The 21,765-nt window shown below is 40.4% G+C and overlaps 1 protein-coding gene across 4 annotated transcripts in view; it reads right to left on the reverse strand.

The window, feature by feature from the left end:
- Positions 1-21,765, reverse strand: part of LOC121280165 (RAF proto-oncogene serine/threonine-protein kinase-like) — a 90,203-nt gene that overhangs the window by 56,266 nt on the left and 12,172 nt on the right. For all 4 annotated transcript variants that reach the window (XM_041191872.1, XM_041191875.1, XM_041191871.1 and 1 more), the window contains 2 exons: positions 13,034-13,259; positions 2,790-2,896 (listed from right to left, as the gene is read on the reverse strand). In XM_041191872.1, coding sequence (XP_041047806.1) covers positions 2,790-2,896; positions 13,034-13,237 — 311 coding nt within the window. In that variant the 5' untranslated portion in view covers positions 13,238-13,259. The remainder of the gene's footprint in view (positions 1-2,789; positions 2,897-13,033; positions 13,260-21,765) is intronic.

Here is a 21,765-nt window from a genome sequence, read left to right on the forward strand (position 1 = left end):
TTGTGTCATCCTCACCACTTACCCTTGTATCATCTGCAAGTTTGGCGATAGTACATTCACTTCCCTCATTTAAGTCATTTATATTGTAAATAATTTAGGCCCCAGCACTGATCCCTGTGGCACTCCACTAGTTACAGGTTGCCATCCAGAAAACACCCCCCTTATCCCAACTTTCTATTTGTTAGCCAATCCTCTATACATGCTAATATACTATCCCCAAGACCATGGGCTCTTATCTTATTAAGTAGCCTTACTTGCAGTGCCTTATCGAATGTCTTTTGGAAATTTACATATATTACATCTACTGGTTCCCCTTTATCTATCCTGCTTGTTACCTCCTCAAAGAATTCTAATAAATTTGTCAGGCATGATTTCCCCTTTATGAAGCCATGCTGACTCTGCTTGAATAGGTTATGTAATTCTAAATGCTCTACTATTACATCCTTTATAATGAACTCTAACATTTTCCCAATGACAGATGTTAAGCTAACTGGCCTATAGTTATCTGTTTTTTGTCTCCCTCCCTTTTTGAATAAGGGTGTTACATTAGGAGTTTTCCAATCCCCTGGGACTTTTCCAGAATCTAAGGATTCTTGGAAGATGACTACCAGTACATCCACTATATCTGTAGCTACTTCTTTTAAAATCCTAGGATGCAACCATCAGGTTCAGGGGACTTATTGGTCTTTAGCCCCATTAGTTTCCCTAGTACTTTTTCCTCTAGTGATAGTTATTGTATTTATTTCCTCCCCCTCTTTTGCCCCTTGATTATTTAGTATTGGAATGCTATTAATGCCTTCTACCATGAAGACTGAAGCAAAGTATTTATTCAACTCATCTGCTATTTCCTGGTTCCCTGTTATTATTTCCCCAGCCTCATTCTCTAAGGGGCCTATGTTCACTTTGGCCTCTCTCTTCCTTTTTATATCCTTAAAGAAGCTCTTACTGTCCGTTTTTATATTACTTGATAGTTTTCCCTCAAAGTTTATTTTCTCCCTTTATTGTTTTTTGGTCACCTTTTGTTGGTTTTTAAAACTTTCCCAATCCTCTGGCTTACCACTAATCTGTGCCACATTGTATGTCTTTTCTTTTAATTTGATACTATCCTTAGCTTCCCTATTACTTTCAATCGTTTATTTCAACAGATTTACTGAGATGATGGCTGAACACATTAGGATGTTGCTACACTGTCCAGCTTGCCAAAGTTTCATATTTCAACACTCATTGACAGCCAGTCAGTGCTATCACACCTCAACTGTTAAGTGAAAACTGTCAACTACCAGCTAAACAAACCAAATTCTTCAGTTAGCATCCCATATGTCACTAGATTCCCCAAGAAAATTGCGAGAGCAATCAGATGCTGTCCTTCTGAAGGCTGGCCCCGCTTTGACAGCGCTTCACAAAGTGGTCCAACAGAGCTAAATGCACCATCACTAATAGGCACCCAGAGAGAACAGGAACAGAGAATATAACAAATGGTGAATTATTTTACTTGTTTCATTGAGCAGGTGGTCCTTTAGCTTCCAGGTCAGTAGAAACCCGACAACTGAACAATATTCTGATAAACAGTCACCATCTGATTGATATGTGACTCCCAGCTAACAGCAATGTGGTTGATTCTTCCTTGCTCAATTAGGGACAAATGACAAATAGCAGTCACACGAGTGAAGCCCATTTTCATACCCACCACTGCAACTTGAACACTACTCAGAATTATGTGGCTCTAAAAATAAACATAAATTCACCATATGTCTGCAGCCAATTAACCACATGCAGATGAAGAGTGACGGGCATATTAAATGACATAGACCACAATTTGGATCAATCTCCCTATTTTTCAGCAGGAGCAGGAAGGTAGAGATCAAAATTGCAAGGAATTCATTCTCAACATACTTCCTATTTGACATTTGTCCACTATGATTTTCAAACAAGCCTCAATTTAAGCAGCACTCATGCTGGAAATGGGCAAGAGCCTCACTGTACCATGTAACTGGGTAACAGACAGGACAACACCTGCTAAGCGCAAGACCCATTCATTATACAGGGTGGAGAAGTGCCAGAACTGGTGCCCCTTAAAAGGGCAAACAAGCCAGGAATGAGGAAAATGCATTCTATATAGCATTTCTGGGATTCAGGATGAGCATAATTGCTCCTTAATGACAATCCTTCCCACCTGTCCACCATCCTAATCAGTAGTTCACTCAACTGACCCATACCCCGCCACAATATGACACAGTCTTCCCCTTTAATACAATGCTGCAGGGATTTTCCAAGTCCCAAAAACAGCAAGCAGCCATGAATGTTCACACAGGCAGCTTGCCAATTACATTCAAATGAGGCCTGATCAGAAAAATGATTTGGGCCTCTTGCCAATAACAAGTCTAAAATAAGGGCCCATATTTTCAGAGGCATGTGACCAAAGTCAAGCAAGTTCATAGTAGAAAACTACAGTGTATCGTAACAAGCAATGGCATTTAATGTAATTTAGAAATACCTCTGATAATATTAAATAATTTCTCAAAAATATGTTAAAGACTTCTTTCTATAAAACTTGCAGCTTTTTTGTCTTATAAAATGGAACCATTTTACCTTCCTCAGGCCAGGATCAAGAACAACTCAGACAGCTGTATTTATTACAGGAAGAACAAATAGGAACTGAATAAGACAAACCTAGTATGCTATCAATATTTTATTCAGTGCATAATGTACATTTGACTCCACTATTGAAGAACATAACAGACAGACAGTTAGCTATTATTCATATTAACTGAACAAAAAAATGTTCTTACCATCCCTGTGGCAGCCTGAAGACTGCACAGCAATCTGGCTGAAGACCTCGAACTTTTAGAGCCTTTTTTAAACTGTCTTGTACAGTCATGCCTGGTCTCACGCTCACCTGCAGCACCATATAAAAGGAAGGGCAACAGATCAGTTATGCATAATGCTGTGTTCAACTATTAACTTCTGCTAGCCTTTTTAAAATTCTGTTTTCTTAAGCCTTGATTGTATCATTTGTACCGAATGGTTCTTAATGGAGCAGAGATCAAGGTGTGATACAAGGAACGTGATGGGTGGAATTTAATGCCCTCCTCGAGGCAAGTTTCGAGACGGTTGTTGGTTACCTCCCAAGCCTAGATGTGAAGGATATACAGAGGCAAGGATGCTTAAGTAGAGGGTTTCATTGCCCACTACAGCACAAATTTCTTCCCTTTAACACACCAGTGCTGGCTAGCTCTTCCTCATATATAATTGAGTCTGATTAACAAATCAACGCCCTGCTCACCTTATTACCTTCAAGTACTGGGTTTTTAATATTCATTAAACAGAACCTATTAGATGCTAACAGCGAGGGACAGCATTTCATCGGGTAGAAGGGGGCTGGCTGACAGACGGCCTTCCTGCCCCAACACCAATTGAAGCCCTTAAGTGGGCAATTAATACCCACTTAAGGGCCTCATCCCACCACTGATGGATTTCAAGCAGCAGCAGTCTGGACAGTTGCCTGAAACTCAGTCACCCAAGTGGGTGGAACCAGTCCCTTGTTCAAAGGTACTCAGTGCCTCACTGAGGGACCGGCCATCAGGAAGGTGAGGGCACACAGAGAGCCACTCCCTACCCTTGTTGATCCCGGGCCTTTAGTGGGTGTATTGCCAACAGCTACCACTGCTATCCCAGAGGCGCTGATAGCAATGAGGAGCTGCTGGCCTCCGACTGGTTGGCAGTTCTTGGGGGGAGGGGGGCAGGATTTTTCCAGGGTCCTTGATCCTGGGGAAGGCTCGTCGCTGACCACTTATGTACCTGATAGGCACTTAATTTGCTATGCCATCCCCAAAGGAGACGAGACAGGACTCCCAGCGGTTCTCCAGCCAGAGGGCGAAACTCCCATCGCCTGGATTCAATTCAGCCCAATATGTCCTTCCCACGAAATCTGCAACACCAAAATGCTGTGTCTGTTTTACTGCACTTGCCCTTTCAGGAAATTTGTGCTTTAGACTTTGTTCAATCTCACACTTCAGGATCAGGAATAGAATTAGTTGTAATTTAGATCTAGTCATTTCAATGCCAGCCATCACCCCCCAGCCCCTGCCCTGAAAAGACTAGTAAACCCTGACCAATATTGCTTAGCATTCAGGAGAAACCTAAATATACAAATATTTTTTAATGGGCAATAAGTCAGTGTATTTTATACAGTCTACAGTAAATAGTCTCATTAATATGGACAAGGATCTGGGTGTGGGTCATAAAGCCTAGTTACTGGCCCAGTGCTTGAATACAGCATTTGGTAGGAATTAAACTTTCTGAAAGGATTAAATGCAAACTCTCAAATTACCTACTGGAAATCATAAATTATTCTTTTATCCACCAATAAGCATCTGCCTAACTCTCCAGCAGCCAGGTCTTGACAGCACTTTCTGAATACCAAATACCATAGCAACATGAACATATTTGTCTCCATTCTCATTTGAAGCAATACCAAGGAAGCAAGACAAGCATACAAAGACCAAACGCTATTTTTTTTCCTGCCATTAAATACTCTTCTGGCAACTGTTGCCATGGAGACTAAATGCTATTAGATAGCCATGTTGCCATTGTCCACTCACTGCTTCAATGTCACAAAATATTCATTGCAGCCAATTCCAATCAACATAATGATTCCTTATTAAGAACTCAAATCTGTAGCAATACAATGTTTGCATACATAAGATTATATAGGAGCTAAAGCATGGAAACAGGCCATTCGACCTAACCAGGCCATGATGTTTAAGTTCCACTCGAGACTCCTCTAATCTTTCCTCATTTAAATCCATCATTGTAACCCTCCATTCCTTTCTCTCTCATACTCTTGCCTCTTACTCATGCCTCTTAAATGCATCTACATTATTGGCTTCAACCATTCCCTGTGGTAGCGCGTTCCACATTCTCTCCAGCTCTTGGGTAAAGAAGCTTCTTCTGAATTCCTATTTTATTTCTTTGATTTCAGTTATACTGATGGCCTCTAGTTCTCTTCCCCACAATGTGGGAAAATCCTGGCCAATTCAGGAGCTCTTTAAAAATGGTGGGTGGGACCAGATTCCAGGTTTCCCACCATCATTCACATTTCTGACAATTTTTGCAGGATAAAGATGTGGACAGTCAGCCTGCATGCAGCGTTCCCACTCTTGTGCTCCATTGGGGGGGGGGGGGGAGTGGAGGAGGGGGGAGGGTGGAGGAGGGGGGGGGGGGTGGAGGAGGGGGGGGGGGGGGGGGGGGGAGGAGGGGGGGGGGGAGGGGGGGGGAGGAGGGGGGGGGAGGGGGGGGAGGGGGGGGGGGAGGAGGAGGAGGGATGAGCAGTTTAAACACAACACCCACCCACTCAATTTCAGTGGAATCAGGCCCCTCCTGTAAGTAGAAATTGATCACAGCCACTCAGAGGAAGTGTGAACTATGGAGAAACCCCAGTCCCAAGTAGGGAACCAAAAAAAATACACAAACATTCACCTGCTCCTGGAATTCTTTCATTGATAAGTTTTGAAAAACATGTTCCTTCAGTTTCAATAGTTAGATGCTATACTATATAAGTTAGATGTGTTTTTACTACAGTGATTGATTATAAGGCTCTGTCCTGTAAAGTTAATTTACCCTTACATTGATCAGCATTATGTAAGTTTTGGGATGCATTAGAATACCGTTGCATTGGGAAAAGTGCTCTTATACTTTCAAAACTGAATAAAATACTGAGTGGAATTTAATGCCCTCCCCTGTGGCAGGTTGTGGTAGTAGTGGGGCATTTAATCGAGCATAAGTGTGCCAGGTGGGGACCCTGCACCTTCCCCACTCCACCCCAATTAGTACAGAGCAGCAAGGTTCTTGGGTGGACTTCTCACTCTGACAATTGAGCCTTAAGTGGACAATTAATGCCCACTTAAGGGCCTCATACTGCCACTGCTAGTATTCACCTAGTGGTGGGCAGGGGACGCGCCATGTGGGAAGTCAGAAGGGTTCCCTCATTCAAAGACCACTCAGTGCCTGATCAAGGGACTCAGCAACAGGAAGTTGGGGGAGGCAACACTAAGAGCCACTTCCCTGCCTTTGCTGCCAACCCTCCTCCAATACCCCCTCCCCATCACTCATCTGTGCCTGGGTCCCTTGGCAACCCTGGGCCTTGCATGGATGTAGTACCAGCAGCAGCCACTGTTAAGCAATAAAGGATAAGACCAAGACAGACTCTTTCAAATAGAATTTAATTTCTGGTGCATAAAACTCTACAGAGAGAATTTGTCTCACCTGTTATCCCTTTTACTATTTGAGCAACCAATTAAACTAAATTAAGAAATGTTATCCCTTTTATACATCCAAATGGGTACTTGGGTTGTTAACTAATAATTAACAATCAAACGCCTTGTGAGTTAACTGTTTCCTTCCCCAACAGATTCCCCTCTTTAGAAGTAACCCTTAAGTTTATTCTTTTTTTGTGTGATTAAATAAAGATGGATCTTCTCTTCCATAACACAAACATCAATATATATTTTTCATCCAATAAATCCACCTTATTAAGCCTCTATCCTGCTCTCTATCACACTCTGAACTGTTGCTGTTTGATCTCCCTCTCCCAATTGTTCTTTCAACAGTTCACGATCTCTTCCTAGAGACATGTTCACTCCCAGGCACACTGTCTGAACTGATGCTGTGTTTTTGTGCCTTCCATTTTTGTACTTCATGTTCTCAATCCATAGGCCTAACCTCCTGTCCTTTATCTTGTACATTTAACCAGTTTTTATATTTTCCAGTGGCCTTCTCTGCTCTACCTACAATTGTCACATCCCTCCATTGACTAGCCCCTTCTGGCAAGTACGTAACCTTAGTGCCAGCTTCTGGCAGTTTTCCTCTGGGACAAATTGCCTCATCTTGTTAGTCCGAATTGCTGTCTCCATCTTCAGATGCCCTGTCAACTTCAGCTACCTGGTCCTCACAATCATGCAACATATGGGTATGAGAAGTACATGGTTCCTCATCACTTCCTACAACCCTTTCTGGACCAGCAAATTTGTAACCTGTGCCAACCAACCTTGATGAGTGTACTTGAATAGTCCAGTTCCCATGGTGTAAAATGGCTGATTTACTATCTTTACCTATAACTTTTCCCAGGCCTTTCCACTCATTAAGTCCTTCTCTTTTATAGTATACCAACTCTCCCTGATTGAAAATTGTTTCCAACAGCCATACATTGTATCTTCAGGCTCGCTGAATTCTCTGAAACTTTGACTTCAAGAAATGCTCTGCTGCCTGCATGTAGTGTACTTAAATCCTCAAAAAAGGTAGAGCTAATCATAGTTCCCTCCCAATCTGGGGGATGATCACTCAGGACTGAAAGAATTTTTGCATTTCTACCAAAAACCAACTGACATGGACTATAGCCCCCAACCATCTGCAGTGAATTCTTGGCACGGACAGCCTATGCCAGACCAGATATTAATTTACAGCTTGGTCTATCTGGTAAAATCTTACCAAGCATCTCATCTATCACCGCCTGATTCCTTTCACACACTCCATTGCTAAAGAAGCTTTCTGCTACTGTATTGAGAACTATTATATTCATGTTTTTGTACATATCCTGAAACTCATCATTAGCAAATTCCACACCCCCCCCCCCCCGCCCCGGCATTATCAGCAAGGAATTTTGCTGGTGGTCCCAATCCAGTCCTTATCCACTTTTCCATAACCTAATCCACAATTATTTTCTTTACTATATGATTGTCAACTGGCTAAACTTTGCTGCCAAATCTACAAAATGCAAAATAAAACTCTTTTATTGTTTAAATCCCACACCTTTAAATCCATTGCCACAACTTCACTGAAATCCCTTGCTAAGGGTAGACGCATGATCAGTTGTGTCGATGTCCTTCTGTATTTCTTACATATAATCACACCTATCGCTTATCACCTCTATAAATTTAGTATACTCTCCATCCCTTAGCAAAATTTTTAATCTTTGTGAAGGGTGGGCAAACTGCCGATGCATTTTTAACACAATTAGCTTTTTGTCTTGTAAATTCTTATCCCCTGATGCTAATAGCACTTCGTTAATTTCCTTAGTAGAAAAGTTAGGTTTCATTAAAGGAATATAGTAGAGTGCAAATCCACAGGGTTTTCCAAACACATTGGCCATTTTCCACGTCCAGCTTCATTTGTGCTTTCTTCATTGATGGCCTGCTCAACAGTAACCGAATTTCACTAGATATTACGTCCCTGCTGATGAAATGATTGACTCCAGCTATCTTACAGGGAATCACTACCCTTTAAGATTTTAGGGTATTATCATCTCCAAATCCAAAAGTGGTGGAACTATCAAATTCCTTAACCTTATTCTGATCCTTGTCATTTAAAGGAGTCCAGGTAGCATTTTAACCAGTCTATTCCACAGACTGTAGAGGTGTATCCGCTATCTAGCGCTGCATAGTTGAAGGAATCTGCAGCCAAGACATTCATCACCGGGATGAAACTTCTTGTAACTAATGCCCACTCTTTGGACAATATCTTCATCTTCTTCTGAGTCTTCTGTCTCACGTTTAATTTCCAACACCTTATTGTATCGTTTAGGACAGTTCATTGCATAATGGTATTTTGAATTCATTCAGCCCATCAAGTCTGCTCCGCCATTCAATCATGGCTGATACATCCAAAACACCAACTGACCACACCCTGGGCATTTCCGGGTTTCATTCTTTTGTTGTAATTCCCCAATTCTTTTCTCCTGCCATAATTGTCAGAGATGTTTCTGTCCTCATTGCTTCTAATTACAAATCTCCTTTCATACTGACGCCTGTGTCTAAACTATCTTACCATCCTGTTAATATTGTATCTGCCATTTTCTGTCTGACCACCAAATGACCCATTTGCACATTGAACACTGCCAGAAAGGAATGTTTTCCAAGGGATTTTTTTTTTAGATCTTCTGACCTCTGTTCTAGCAGTGTGTATATTTCCGCAAATTTAACTCCCATCAAAACTAGAAGCCTGTCCACATTCGATACTCTGATGCAGTCTAGTAACTTAAATCCAGCACTGATTTGGAAATTTTCAGACTGAATTTTTGCAATCTTGCATATAGTCTACTGAATTCCATTATGTAATCTTTTTTGGACTATCCTCTAACTTTCTAAATTTGTCAAAACCTGTTCACGCTTCGTAAGCACTTAATAAATCATCCTTTCAATAGATTTTATCCATAAAATCTAAAAATGTTTCCAAACTTTCATCTGTGTCCAAATGCTCAGGCTCCAACTCCAAAAATACTATGCATCTTATTTTGCTTTTGTGTGGTAAGGAAAGTGCCAAAGCCATTCCCTAGTCTTTCTTCAGCAAGGACGTAACCCATGTCCACATAGTTACTTCATTCTTCCATTGCTCATAGAATTCACTCTCAGAAAACATCGGTGGATAATCATAGCCTGACACTCTACATTTTGATTCAGCCATTTTTGAGTGACTCCAAAACACTCTGCTCTTAAAGTTAACTCCAAATACAGTCTTTTGTCTGAAGAAAGCTTAGTTTCCAATCTTTTTACTTACAAGCAGCAACCATCCTCTGCTACCACTGTTAAGCTTCAATAGCTGTTTGGCAATAAAGACCGAGACCAAGCCAGATTCCTTCAGATAGAGTTTTATTTCTGGGGCATAAAACTCTCTACGGAGAGAACTTGTCTCACCTGTTATCCCTTTTATACATCCAGATGCGTACTTAGGGTTGTTAACTGATAATTAGCAATTGAACTCCTTGTGAGTTAACTGTTTCCTTCCCCAGCAGCCACTGCCTCCCTGGTGATCCTGCCATGTAATGAAGAGCTGCTGACTTCTGATTGGCTGGTGGACCTTCTGCCCCTGGGGTCCTTGATCCTGGGGATGGCCGGCCACTACCCAGTTAAGTGCCTAATTGGCATTTAATGTGGCAGGCCTTCCCAAAATATAGCAATGTGGAGCTCTCACCAGCTCTCCAACCAGCGGTCAAAACCACCGTTACCTACATTAAATTCCGCCCATTGCTTGGAATCTCTAATGTAATGGTTTAAGTGACTGAAATGCCTACAGCCCTTTTAAAGTTTAAAAAAAACTTCAGCAGATTTAACTCAAGAGAAAAAGAAGCCCCCACCTGATCAAGGACTCCTTTGATTGACAGGATATTTGGTGTAGCTTAATTAGAAAAAGGTTATCTAATTTTCAATTTCATCGATTGTTTAAATTTCCCAGGGTTCGTTATTGCTGAGGCCATTGTAAATGCTTGGCTGAATTTCAAAAGCTCCAAAACTACTTAACTCAGCAATGGGCTCTGTTCACATTTTGACTGACAGTTTTAGGAGATTATTAAAGAATTATCTGTCTTTGATGTAGTTAGTAAAATAGATTTTTTTTTTTTTTACAGCAGATTGACCACTTGAGGGGATTTAGATTTTTTGAATGGGTTTTATGAATGAATTTTTTCAGTTGGAACTATGTTTGAGTGAGAGCTCTGTTAGATTGTAAGATGTTTACTTTTTTTCATTGCTATTTCAAAGATATGGCTCCTGAGGACTGCCCATAGTGAGCACCATGAAAGAGTTACATTATGGAAAAAGTAAAGTTGCAAAGGCATATTGGAACAATGGGGTTTACATTAAAAAGGGAAAAACATGTATACATGAGATGAGATGAGGTTATGTGTAAGGAAGAAGGCATTCTAAGATCTAACAAGTGTGAAAAGCCTCCAGCCTCAAGGTATCAAGTTGCTGTCTACAGGAACTGAAGCTAAGAAAACTCATCATGAATATCCCTGTCCAGGGCATTGTGTGTGTTGCCTGGGTCTGTTGAAATCTATGTTGCTTTACTGTTGCCTTAACGGAGGTGTAACTGGGAGCTATTCTAATTAGGAGATTTAGGAGTTATTATAGTAGTAATTTGTAGACCCATGTATGTGCTTAAAATCTTTTCTTCTATTAATAAATGTTCAATTTAGTTTTGTAAAAAGCCTCTAAGTCTTGCTGAGCTCATTACTACTTAATTCAAGGCACACATCTTGAAATAAAAATACAAATTGCAAATCAGTGGAGGCAGCTGTTTCAAGATTCCCTCTGGGTTAGAGCCCTTGGTGTTAGAGGCAAGGTACTAGCATGGATAGAAGATTGGCTGTCTGGCAGGAGGCAGAGTGGGGATAAGGGGGTCCTTCTCAGGATGGCAGCCGGTGACTACTGGAGTTCCACAGGGGTCAGTGTTGGGACCACAACTTTTCACTTTATACATTAATGATCTAGATGAAGGAACTGAGGGCATCCTGGCTAAGTTTGCAGATGATACAAAGATAGGTGGAGGGACAGGTAGTATTGAGGAGGCAGGGAGGCTGCAGAAGGATTTGGACAGGTTAGGAGAATGGGCAAAGAAGTGGCAGATGGAATACAACGTGGGCAAGTGCGAGGTCATGCACTTTGGTAGGAAGAACAGAGGCATAGACTATTTTCTAAGTGGGGCGAGAATTCAGAAATCTGGAGTGCAAAGGGACTTGGGAGTCCTAGTCCAGAATTCTCTTAAGGTTAACTTGCAGGTTGAGTTGGTAGTTAGGAAGACAAATGCAATGTTGGCATTTATTTGGAGAGGACTAGAATATAAAAGCAGGGATGTGATGCTGAGGCTTTATAAGGTTCTGGTCAGACTACATTTAGAATATTGTGAACAATTTTGGGCCCCGTATCTCAGGAAGGATGTGCTGGCCCTGGGGAGGGTCCAGAGGAGATTCACGAGAATGATCCCAGGAATGAAAGGCTTAACATATGAGGAATGTTTGAGGACTCTGTGTCTATACTCGATGGAGTTTAGAAGGATGAGGGAGGATCTGATTGAAACTTACAGCATACTGAAAGGCCTGGATAGAGTGGACGTGGGGGAAGATGTTTCCATTAGTAGGAGAGACTAGGACCCGAGGGCACAGCCTCAGAGTAAAGGGAAGACCTTTTAGAACAGAGATGAGGAGAAACTTCTTTAGCCAGAGAGTGGTGAATCTATGGAATTCATTGTCACAGAAGGCTGTGGAGGCCAGGTCATTGAGTGTATTTAAGACCGAGATAGATAGATTCTTGATTGGTAAGGGGATCAAAGGTTACGGGGAGAAGGTGGGATAATGGGCTTGAGAAACTTATCAGCCATGATTGAATGGCGGAGCAGACTCGATGGGCCGAATGGCCTAATTTCTGCTCCTATGTCTTATGATCTTATGGGATTTGAGCAGCTCAGCATTTACCATCCGCTGTGCCTTAACACCTCCTCAAAAGATTCAACAAGTTTGGTTATGCAAGATTTGGCTTTTTGAAAATCGAGCTAACTAATCATTATTATATTTTATGTTTCTAGATGTCCTTCTATTCTCTCCCTTAGAAGAGATTCCATTATTGCTCTTGACCAATGTCAAGCTGACTGGTCCATAGCTCCCTGGACATGTTCCATCCCACTTCTTAAATGTAGAAATTACATGAGCTATCCACCAGCCCTCTCACACTACACCTTTTTCTAACAAATTAATAAGTATGAGCTCAGAAGAAAAATGTCTTGGTGATGTAATTTTTCCTCAGAGCTGTCTTCAAAGTTATTCAAGAATCAAATAATCAGTGATACAATTGCATCCTAGATTCTACATTTTTCCTTTTGCCCTGCTCTTTAGGAAGAAGCATCTCCATGAGATGACATTCCTATCTACCAGTCCTGAGTTCAGCCGTCATATGAAATCTCATACCATTCTGGCCAAGAGTCAACTGCTCCTCAGCGTGAGCAAAACAATCATATTTTAATTATCCAAGGCAGGTAATGTATTAAATGGAAGCATTTATGTAATATTATCCTCATCTTCCCAGCACTGTGAGATTGCATTACTATGTAGATACTAATTACTTTAATGAATGTTACTGTACGAATTGCACTATTTACAAAATACAATAGTTACTTAAAAACCATTACCCCTTTACAGAAAATCTAAAATTCTGAAGGAAGAAAATATTTTTCTATTATTTGGCTTCGAAGTAATTGAACATCAATTTACCACAGTACGCTGCTTGTTTGGTAAGTAAACCCGAATAGTGCCACTTGCTTTGTAAGCATCTGCCAATTTCCCATCCTCGGATTCACGACGATATGCAAAGTGATGAGCAAAGGTGGGGGAAACAGATGTAGAAACATCATGGAAAAAATCTTGTGGACTGAAACCATTACTGGTGGATTTCCAGAATCCCAGATTATACTCCATTTTGATCAGACAGGCAGAGGATCTGCAAGAGAAGCAAACACAAATTAAAGACAGAGTGATTCTTTGATTCTATACAGGCTTTCCTAAGTATTCAAAACCTATCAAGCATCTGAACATACCCATAACAATGAGGTTTGACATAGTGATGCAGCAAAGAACAAAAGCTTGTGAGTTCCATTTGTTCCAGTTGACTTCAGAGCCAAGACAGCTGGTTTAGACCCCTGATTCCAATTCCTGCCAACCCTGATTGATTTTACAGTCCATGTTCATCTGAAATGGCTCTCTCAGCTTACTAAACTCTAATAGCCTACAATCCCAAAAAAACTATAGGCTTTGGTATTGCATTTACTGCAGTATGCCAGAACCAGTTCTAGGCTGTGACATACACATCAGTTGTAAATTCTGAGATAGAAGCAAAAAACTGCGGATGCTGGAAATCCAAAACAAAAACAAAAATACCTGGAAAAACTCAGCAGGTCTGACAGCATCTGCGGAGAGGAACACAGTTAACGTTTCGAGTCCATATGACTCTTCAACAGATCAGTTGTAAATTCTGCTTGCTCAATGCCTTTGGCAACCAATGTACCCTTTGATCTGACTGCCACCAAGCTAAATATAGCATAGCAGTGAAAACCAATCTTAAAAAAAACAAAGTGAATCAAACAACATTCACAACAAGCATCATGAAAGTTTACAGTTTAAAAAGTATAGAGATCTCAGGCTGCAGTGCAGCTGCTACAATGTTCACTGACCCTGATCAAAAATGCCTGCATGACGTGCTGTTTTCGATCAGATTCTTTTAGCAGATCACACTGATCCAATGTGCTGAATTCACTCATCAGAAGTCTTTTTTTAAATAGTAAGACACACAATCCATTGCAAATTCAAGTAGCCCTCCCCTACCTGTGACCACAAACAACCTAATAGATGAAAACTCGATTACTGGCATCAATATAGAGTTTGAATTAATGCCAGTATTATATTGAAGGAAATTATCCATCTCAATGTCAGAAACCCACATAGCTTTGCTTTAATGGAGAGGCAATTCTTGATACAATGCCAGCATGTCTATAGAGTGCCTTATAGTGGAGTGTCACAAGTTGTGCTGCAAGTTTTCCCTGGATAACATTACAGCTGCACATTTTCTTGTCAGGTTGTACCACTTAAACAATTAGTTTCAGTTCCTTGATAGCTTAGTTTTTAGCATGGAACTGAGGTACACAGACCATTTAAAGTTCCACGTTGAATTTTCATTCTATGTTGAGTTTGCTGATCAGCCCAAGAGTCAGTGGTAGAGGCACGTCAGTATTCCTCAGCACTCCTGGGTTATAAGGGGAGAAAAGAGAAAGGTCTAACCATGAGTATTGGTTAAGGACAGTATCAGACTTGGCTGTGATAAACCTCACAGGGGAAATGGCTGTTAATTCGGTGAACATCCATCTGGCTATGGAAGAAGCTGGAGCCACAAGACTTCAACACAGGGTTTTAAGAATAATCCTGTATAACAAAAGTAAAAACTACTTTTCCCTTCCACACAGTTTGTTCCCCACACAGATATAAACTGGTTCTTATATATGTGCCCTAACATTTCCCTAATTAGTATCAGCTGCTCTTAATCACAACTAGAAGATGCACTCAATTGTCACAGCATTTGCAATAGTAATAATGGTCTCCCAGGTGAAGAATGGTCACTTGGGTGAGAAACCAGTAGCTGCTCAATACCTATGGTTCTGTACCCAGTAAAATACAGTACCTTTATAACAGGAGGGATATTTTATATATAAACATTATACTATGTCAGCTGGTCTGTGCCATGGCAAAAAAGAATATTTGGTCAGCTCCTTTGTGCTAGAGAAGAGAAGAATTGACCAAGCTCCCAATCCTGATTACACAGGGATCCCATGTGGGGATGTGCACATGTAGGTATTTGGTGAAGACAGGAATGGGCTTAGTTGTGACATATTCCACAATGAAATAGCCTACTGCCATTCAACATCAAGACTCACATGAGTAATGTGCACATGAGCAATATATTGTAGGGTGACTGCTAGCTGCTCAAAATTCTACCCACTGTGGACGTGAACCTTCAGAAGATGGAGAAAACTGGAGAAGAAAAATTGGAGCAAAATTATATAGAAATTAAATAAAATTACATGTACAATAAATAAACTGTATACCCAGCCTCTTCCACATTGGAGCACTGCCCGCGAGAATAGTGCAAAAGTCAAGACACAACTCTACAATATTCACTGAGCTAGATTTACAGTTAGCAGTAAAACAACTGGTTCTCATATACAACACAAAAACAAAAATAAAAATACTTGGAAAAACTCAGCAGGTCTGACAGTATCTGCGGAGTGGAATACAGTAAACGTTTCAAGTCCATATGACTCTTCAACAGAACTAAGGAAAAATAGAAGAGAGGTGAAATATAAGCTGGTTTAAGGGGGGGGTGGGACAAGTAGAGCTGGATAGAGGGCCAGTGATAGGTGGAGATTGCCAAAATATGTCATAGACAAAAGGCCAAAGAGGTTCAATGGAATAACTGTGGTGAACAACGACAGCTTTTCCATCATTAGCACTATAAAATCCAGGTCAATGATCCAATTACACATTTATCCTCTAAAGAACAACTAACCGTTGAAGTATTAATCACATCACTTGTCACAAAGATAGTTGGCTGACAATCTGGTTTGTTTGGCGAGGGCAGCTGTGAGCGCAAGAACAGGTGTTTGATCACAGGGATTTGTATAACATGGTCCTGCTGTCATTAAAATCAAGTCAATTAAAGTTTACTCACCTTTGTTTTGTTTTATTTCTGGTTCCAGATCAAGCAGACAGAAAGAATAAGTGAAGGGGGTTTTGATTTCATCCACAACTCCATGCTGGACCAATCAACAGTTTATGCTCAAGTGAAAATGTCAGGGAAGGGCAATAGATTCTGACCTTGCCAATGATGTCCACATCTCGTGAATGAATAAATTAAAAACATTTATTTTTCTTTCTTTGATGCCTGATCAATACAGAATCAAATGCAATTTAATGCCCAGTCTACATATAGAAACATCGGAGTAATAAGCCAATCAATCCCTCAAGCCTGTTCCACCAAAGAGATAATTTGTGCCTCAACTCTATCGATGGACATTGTCTTCAAACAGCCATTTTTCCTTGATAGCCTTACCTAACAAAAATCTATTAATCTCAACCTTGAAAATTTTAATTGACCCATTATCCACAAACTTTTGGTGAAGGATTTCCAGATTTCTATTACTGTTTGTGTGAAAGGTTGCTTCCTAATTTTCACTCCTAAATGGTCTAGCTCTAATTTGAAGTTTATGCCTTATGGCTCTGGACTCCCGTCAGAGGAAGCGTAAGATATAGAATTCTTAAAACATTTTAAGCACATCTATTACATCTGTATTCAACCTTCTAAATTCAAAGGAATGGTAGCCAAGTTTATGGAACCTGCGGATTTATAATAATCATTCTGGCATCTGGTGAATTTCCGCTATATTCCTACCAAGGTCAAGATATCTTTGCCGAAGTTCAGAGCACAAAACCAAATACACTACTTCAGATGGAGTCTGACTAGGACTTTCTCGAACTAAAGGATCACTTCCTTGCTTTTGAATTCCAGCTCACTTGAGATAAAGGCCAACATTTCATTAGGTACTTAGATTATTTGTTTACCCCTCTACACTAGCAGTTAGTGATTTGTGTACATGGACACCTAAATCCCTTTGCTCTTAGTCTCTCACCATTTAGAAACTATTCTGATTTGCCTTTCTCTGATCCAAAGTGGATAACCTCATACTTCCCTGTATTGACTCCATTTGTCAGGTGTCAGCCATGGCTCAGAGGTAGGAATCTTACCAGCATCAGAAGGCTATGAAACCAAATTCTATTCCAGAGACTTGAACATAATATCTAGGCTGACGCATAATTACTGAGAGAGTGCTATACTGTCAGAGGTACCATCTTTCAGATGAGACATTAAATCAAGGTCCCATCTGGCCTCATAGGTGAATGTAAAAGAACTCATACCACTTTTCAAAGGAGAGCAGGAGAGTTTTCCCTGGTGCCCTGGCCAATAATTACCCCATAAAAATAGATTATCTGGTTATTATTAAACTGTTGTTTGCGGGAGCTTCTTGTGCCCAAATTAACTACCATGTTTCTTACATTACAACAATGGCTGGCTAACTGCACAACAAAAATACTTCATTGGCTGTAAAGCGCTTTGGGATATATACACACACATACACGGTGGAAACCTGATTACAGATTCTTAAGAAACACTATTTGTCATATCCTAAGAAACAGAGTCATTCCTTTTATCACTACTCTTGATTCCTATCGTTCACCCAATTACCAACCCAAGTCACAATGGTCACCTTCAATTCCATGCGCAATGATGTTCTCTTGTGCTGAATCTTACCAAATGTCTCCATATTTCTTCACTGCTTATCCAAATTTTATTTAAATGCTTGTGGCAGTCTATTAAAAAAAGACCCCAAGTCTATGAAACAAACACCAATTTCCCTGATATCAGCTTCAAGCAATGATACAACCACTGTACAACAAAATGTGGAATCTCTCCCAAAACAGCAGTCAGAAAAGGCACTGAACCAAAATAAAACATTTATCTTGCTCATTTTTCTCCCCTTTTCTCCTGAAGGATGCCATTCCACCATCAGTCTTCCAGAAGCTTGACCTTCACGCAAATCTAGGCGTTACCAGGCAGCCGAGGCTGAGTAGGTAGTACTCTCGCTTCTGAATCACAAGCTCCTCAATTTAAATTCCACTCCAGGGTTTAAGCATAAAAATCAAGGCTGACACTCCAGTGTAGTATTGAGGGATTGCTGCACTGTTGGAGCTGTTTTTTGGATGAGACTTTAAACCAAAGCCCCGAGGCATGCTCATGTGAATGTAAAGATCCCATGATGTTATTTCAAAGAAGAGCAAGGGAGGTATCCCCGATTCCCCAGCCAATATCTATCCCTCAATCAAAATCACTATGATATTTTATCTGGCCATTGTCATATTGCTGATTGTGGGAGCTTGCCGAGGCTAAGTGCAAATTGGCTGCCATGTTTCCTATGTTACAACAATGACTACATTTCAAATAGTTCTTTGTTGGCTGTAAAGCAATTTGAGACATCTGGTGGACGTGAAAAGCACTACATAAATGCAAGTCTTTCTTTTCTTTCATTCAAGTTAGGGCCATATACCACCCAAACTTGAACTTCCCGCACTGACAACTACCAGTGTAATCTTAGGCAGTTGACTGCTATGTAGTGACCACAGTAACAAGTGCATATCCTTAGAGATAAAAACAAAAAACTGCGGATGTTGGAAATCCAAAACAAAAACAGAATTACCTGGACAAACTCAGCAGGTCTGGCAGCATCGGCGGAGAAGAAAAGAGTTGACATTTCGAGTCCTCATGACCCTTCAACAGAACTGATCTTTCTTTACAAGGAGGGAAATATAAACTGATTTATGGTGGGGGGGGAGGTGTTAGGATAGGAGCAGATCATCAAAAGATGTCACAGACAAAAGAACAAGAGAACACTGAGGTGTTGAAGTTGGTGATATTATCTAAATGAATATGCTAATTAAGAATGGATGGTAGGGCACTCAAGGTATAGCTCTAGTGGGGGTGGGGGAGCATAAAAGATTTAAAAATAATGGAAATAGGTGGGAAAAGAAAAATCTATATAAATTATTGGAGAAAAAAAAGGAAGGGGGAAGAAACAGAAAGGGGGTGGGGATGGAGGAGGGAGCTCAAGACCTAAAGTTGTTGAATTCAATATTCAGTCCGGAAGGCTGTAAAGTGCCTAGTCAGAAGATGAGGTGTTGTTCCTCCAGTTTGCGTTGGGCTTCACTGGAACAATGCAGCAGGCCAAGGACAGACACGTGGGCAAGAGAGCAGGGTGGATTGTTAAAATGGCAAGCGACAGGGAGGTTTGGGTCATTCTTGCGGACAGACCGCAAGTGTTCTGGAAAGCGGTCGCCCAGTTTACGTTTGGTCTCTCCAATGTAGAGGAGACCGCATTGGGAGCAACGAATGCAGTAGACTAAGTTGGGGGAAATGCAAGTGAAATGCTGCTTCACTTGAACACTTGAAAGGAGTGTTTGGGCCTTGGACGGTGAGGAGAGAGGAAGTGAAGGGGCAGGTGTTACATCTTTTGCGTGAGCATGGGGAGGTGCCATAGGTGGTGGTTGAGGAGTAGGGGGTGATGGAGGAGTGAACCAGGGTGTCCCGGAGGGAACGATCCCTACGGAATGCCGATAGGGTGGGTGAAGGGAAGATGTGTTTGGTGGTGGCATCATTTCTGTTTCTTCCCCCTTCCTTTTGTTTATTTTTCTCCAATAATTTATATAGATTTTTCTTTTCCCACCTATTTCCATTATTTTTAAATCTTTTATGCTCCCCCAACCCCACTAGAGCTATACCTGGAGTGCCCTACCATCCATTCTTAATTAGCACATTCGTTTAGATAATATCACCAACTTCAACACCTCTGTGTTCTTTTGTCTGTGACATCTTTTGATGATCTGCTCCACTTCTCCACACCGCCCCCCCCTCCGCCCCACCTTAAACCAGCTTTTATTTCCCTCTCCTTGTAAAGAAAGCTTAGTTCTGTTGAAAGGTCATGAGGACTCGAAACGTCAACTCTTTTCTTCTCCGCCGAAGCTGCCAGACCTGCTGAGTTTGTCCAGGTAATTCTGTTTTTGTTTTGTACATCCTTAGAGGTTGGGTGAAGGCAGGATTGGGCAAAATCTTTGATGGCCTTCACAGCCAAACATCCCACAACACTCACAACCTAGGCTCACAGGTGGAAGACTGATATCCCAGCAAAGGCCAGTGCTCCAGATGGTGAGAAAAGAGAAAAATTAAAAATGTAAATACATAAAGACAAATAGAGATTATAATTAAAGCACACACGTGAAATGAATAATTTTTCCACTTCCATCTAGATGATTATTTAGGAAACACTACAATTAGTTCAATTCCTTTTTAAAATGATTTCTTGTGCAAATTCAGAGAGATGAAATATCTTAAAATAATGCAGGACATTTTGTTTAGCTTGCCTAGAATAATTGAGAGCTGAGCAATTCCACTCACAAAAGCCAAGAGAGAAATTGGTTTGTAAAATTGAAAGATCTACTGGAGTGAGGAGGGAAAGAAAACTAATCAGATCAACACATCAACTAATCCCAGAGCACTTGATGCTGACACTGTAGTGTCCATTCCCTCATATGAAAAAGTCACTGAATTAATATCTTCATACTTATTTAAGATTAATGTTGTACAATTTTTTTTTTTGTCCATAGCTTCTTGATTTAAGGCTGCAAATGCATGTGGTCCAAGTATTGGTTTCAAAACTGTATTTCCAAACAGATCTTTTTTTAAGAAATTAACTGACTCACCCACAGAAGAGACAGCTAAAACAAATCAGGGTTGATGCACATTTAGTTTTCAAGACAGTAAAATGGAAAAAGAAAACAATTTAAAAAAAAAAATTCTGTACTTCTTACACCCTGGCCTTTAAGCCACAAGAAATGAACATCAGTAAAAACAATCTTTTTAAGTAAGTGACAACATGTCCTAGCCTGCATCTGTAATCAGTGTGGGCTAGATTATACTGCTGTGGTGTGAACATTTGTTTCTGTAAATTTAGCAGAGTACAAATGCAAACTTAGAATAATAGCAGATATTGTCCTTGTTTGATGGTGAGATTTGTTTCAAGCCAAACAAGAAAAGTGGATGAAGTGAATGCAGCTTTATCAAACTCATAAATGTATGCATTATTACATTCTAGTAGATCCACATCTATGATGGAATGCATGTAATATTAAAACATCTGGAAAATATTATGACAGTTTTAAAACCAAACTTTTAAAAAAACTAAGGCTCAGCTTATAATTGTTTTTGTTCATCTCTTAATTTACAGAACTGCATCATGTCATCTGCATTTAATATGGTTATGAAAGTTAAGCAGATGTAACATTTAAACAGTTTACATTCCTTAGATTGTAGATGCCTCTTTAGCGTGCTATTAAGCAATTTCCAAAATTCAACACAGTGTGCTTACATCACAGGCACTGTACAATTCTAACCCATTAAGTAGGTCAGGAGCTCTCATGTTGGAGCATTTATTGAATCCTAAGCCAATTTGTACATTTTTAAAAATTTATGCAATACCAGTTTCAAATCACAATGTTCTAAGAGGAATCATGTAAAAACATAAATATTTTGATGACTGTGTAGTTCAAATAGTTGTAAAAGCATCTGCTTATTGCAATATATATGTCCTACTAAGAAAATTCTAAGGTTTGGGTCAAAAGAACATTTGATAACAATAGGAAGTCTGTATGGTGAAATGTGGAGAAGTAAGCTAATTGCTAAGTGACAATGAATCATCTTGCTGCAGTGTAAATTCTAATCTAACTGCATTTTGCTTGCTAGAGCACTGGGCATCAGAACTCAAGAACCACCAGAAGCTCCAGTTCCTAAATCA

The sequence above is a fragment of the Carcharodon carcharias genome, chromosome 7 (genome assembly GCF_017639515.1).
Source record: "Carcharodon carcharias isolate sCarCar2 chromosome 7, sCarCar2.pri, whole genome shotgun sequence".
In the NCBI taxonomy this organism is placed as follows: domain Eukaryota; kingdom Metazoa; phylum Chordata; class Chondrichthyes; order Lamniformes; family Lamnidae; genus Carcharodon; species Carcharodon carcharias.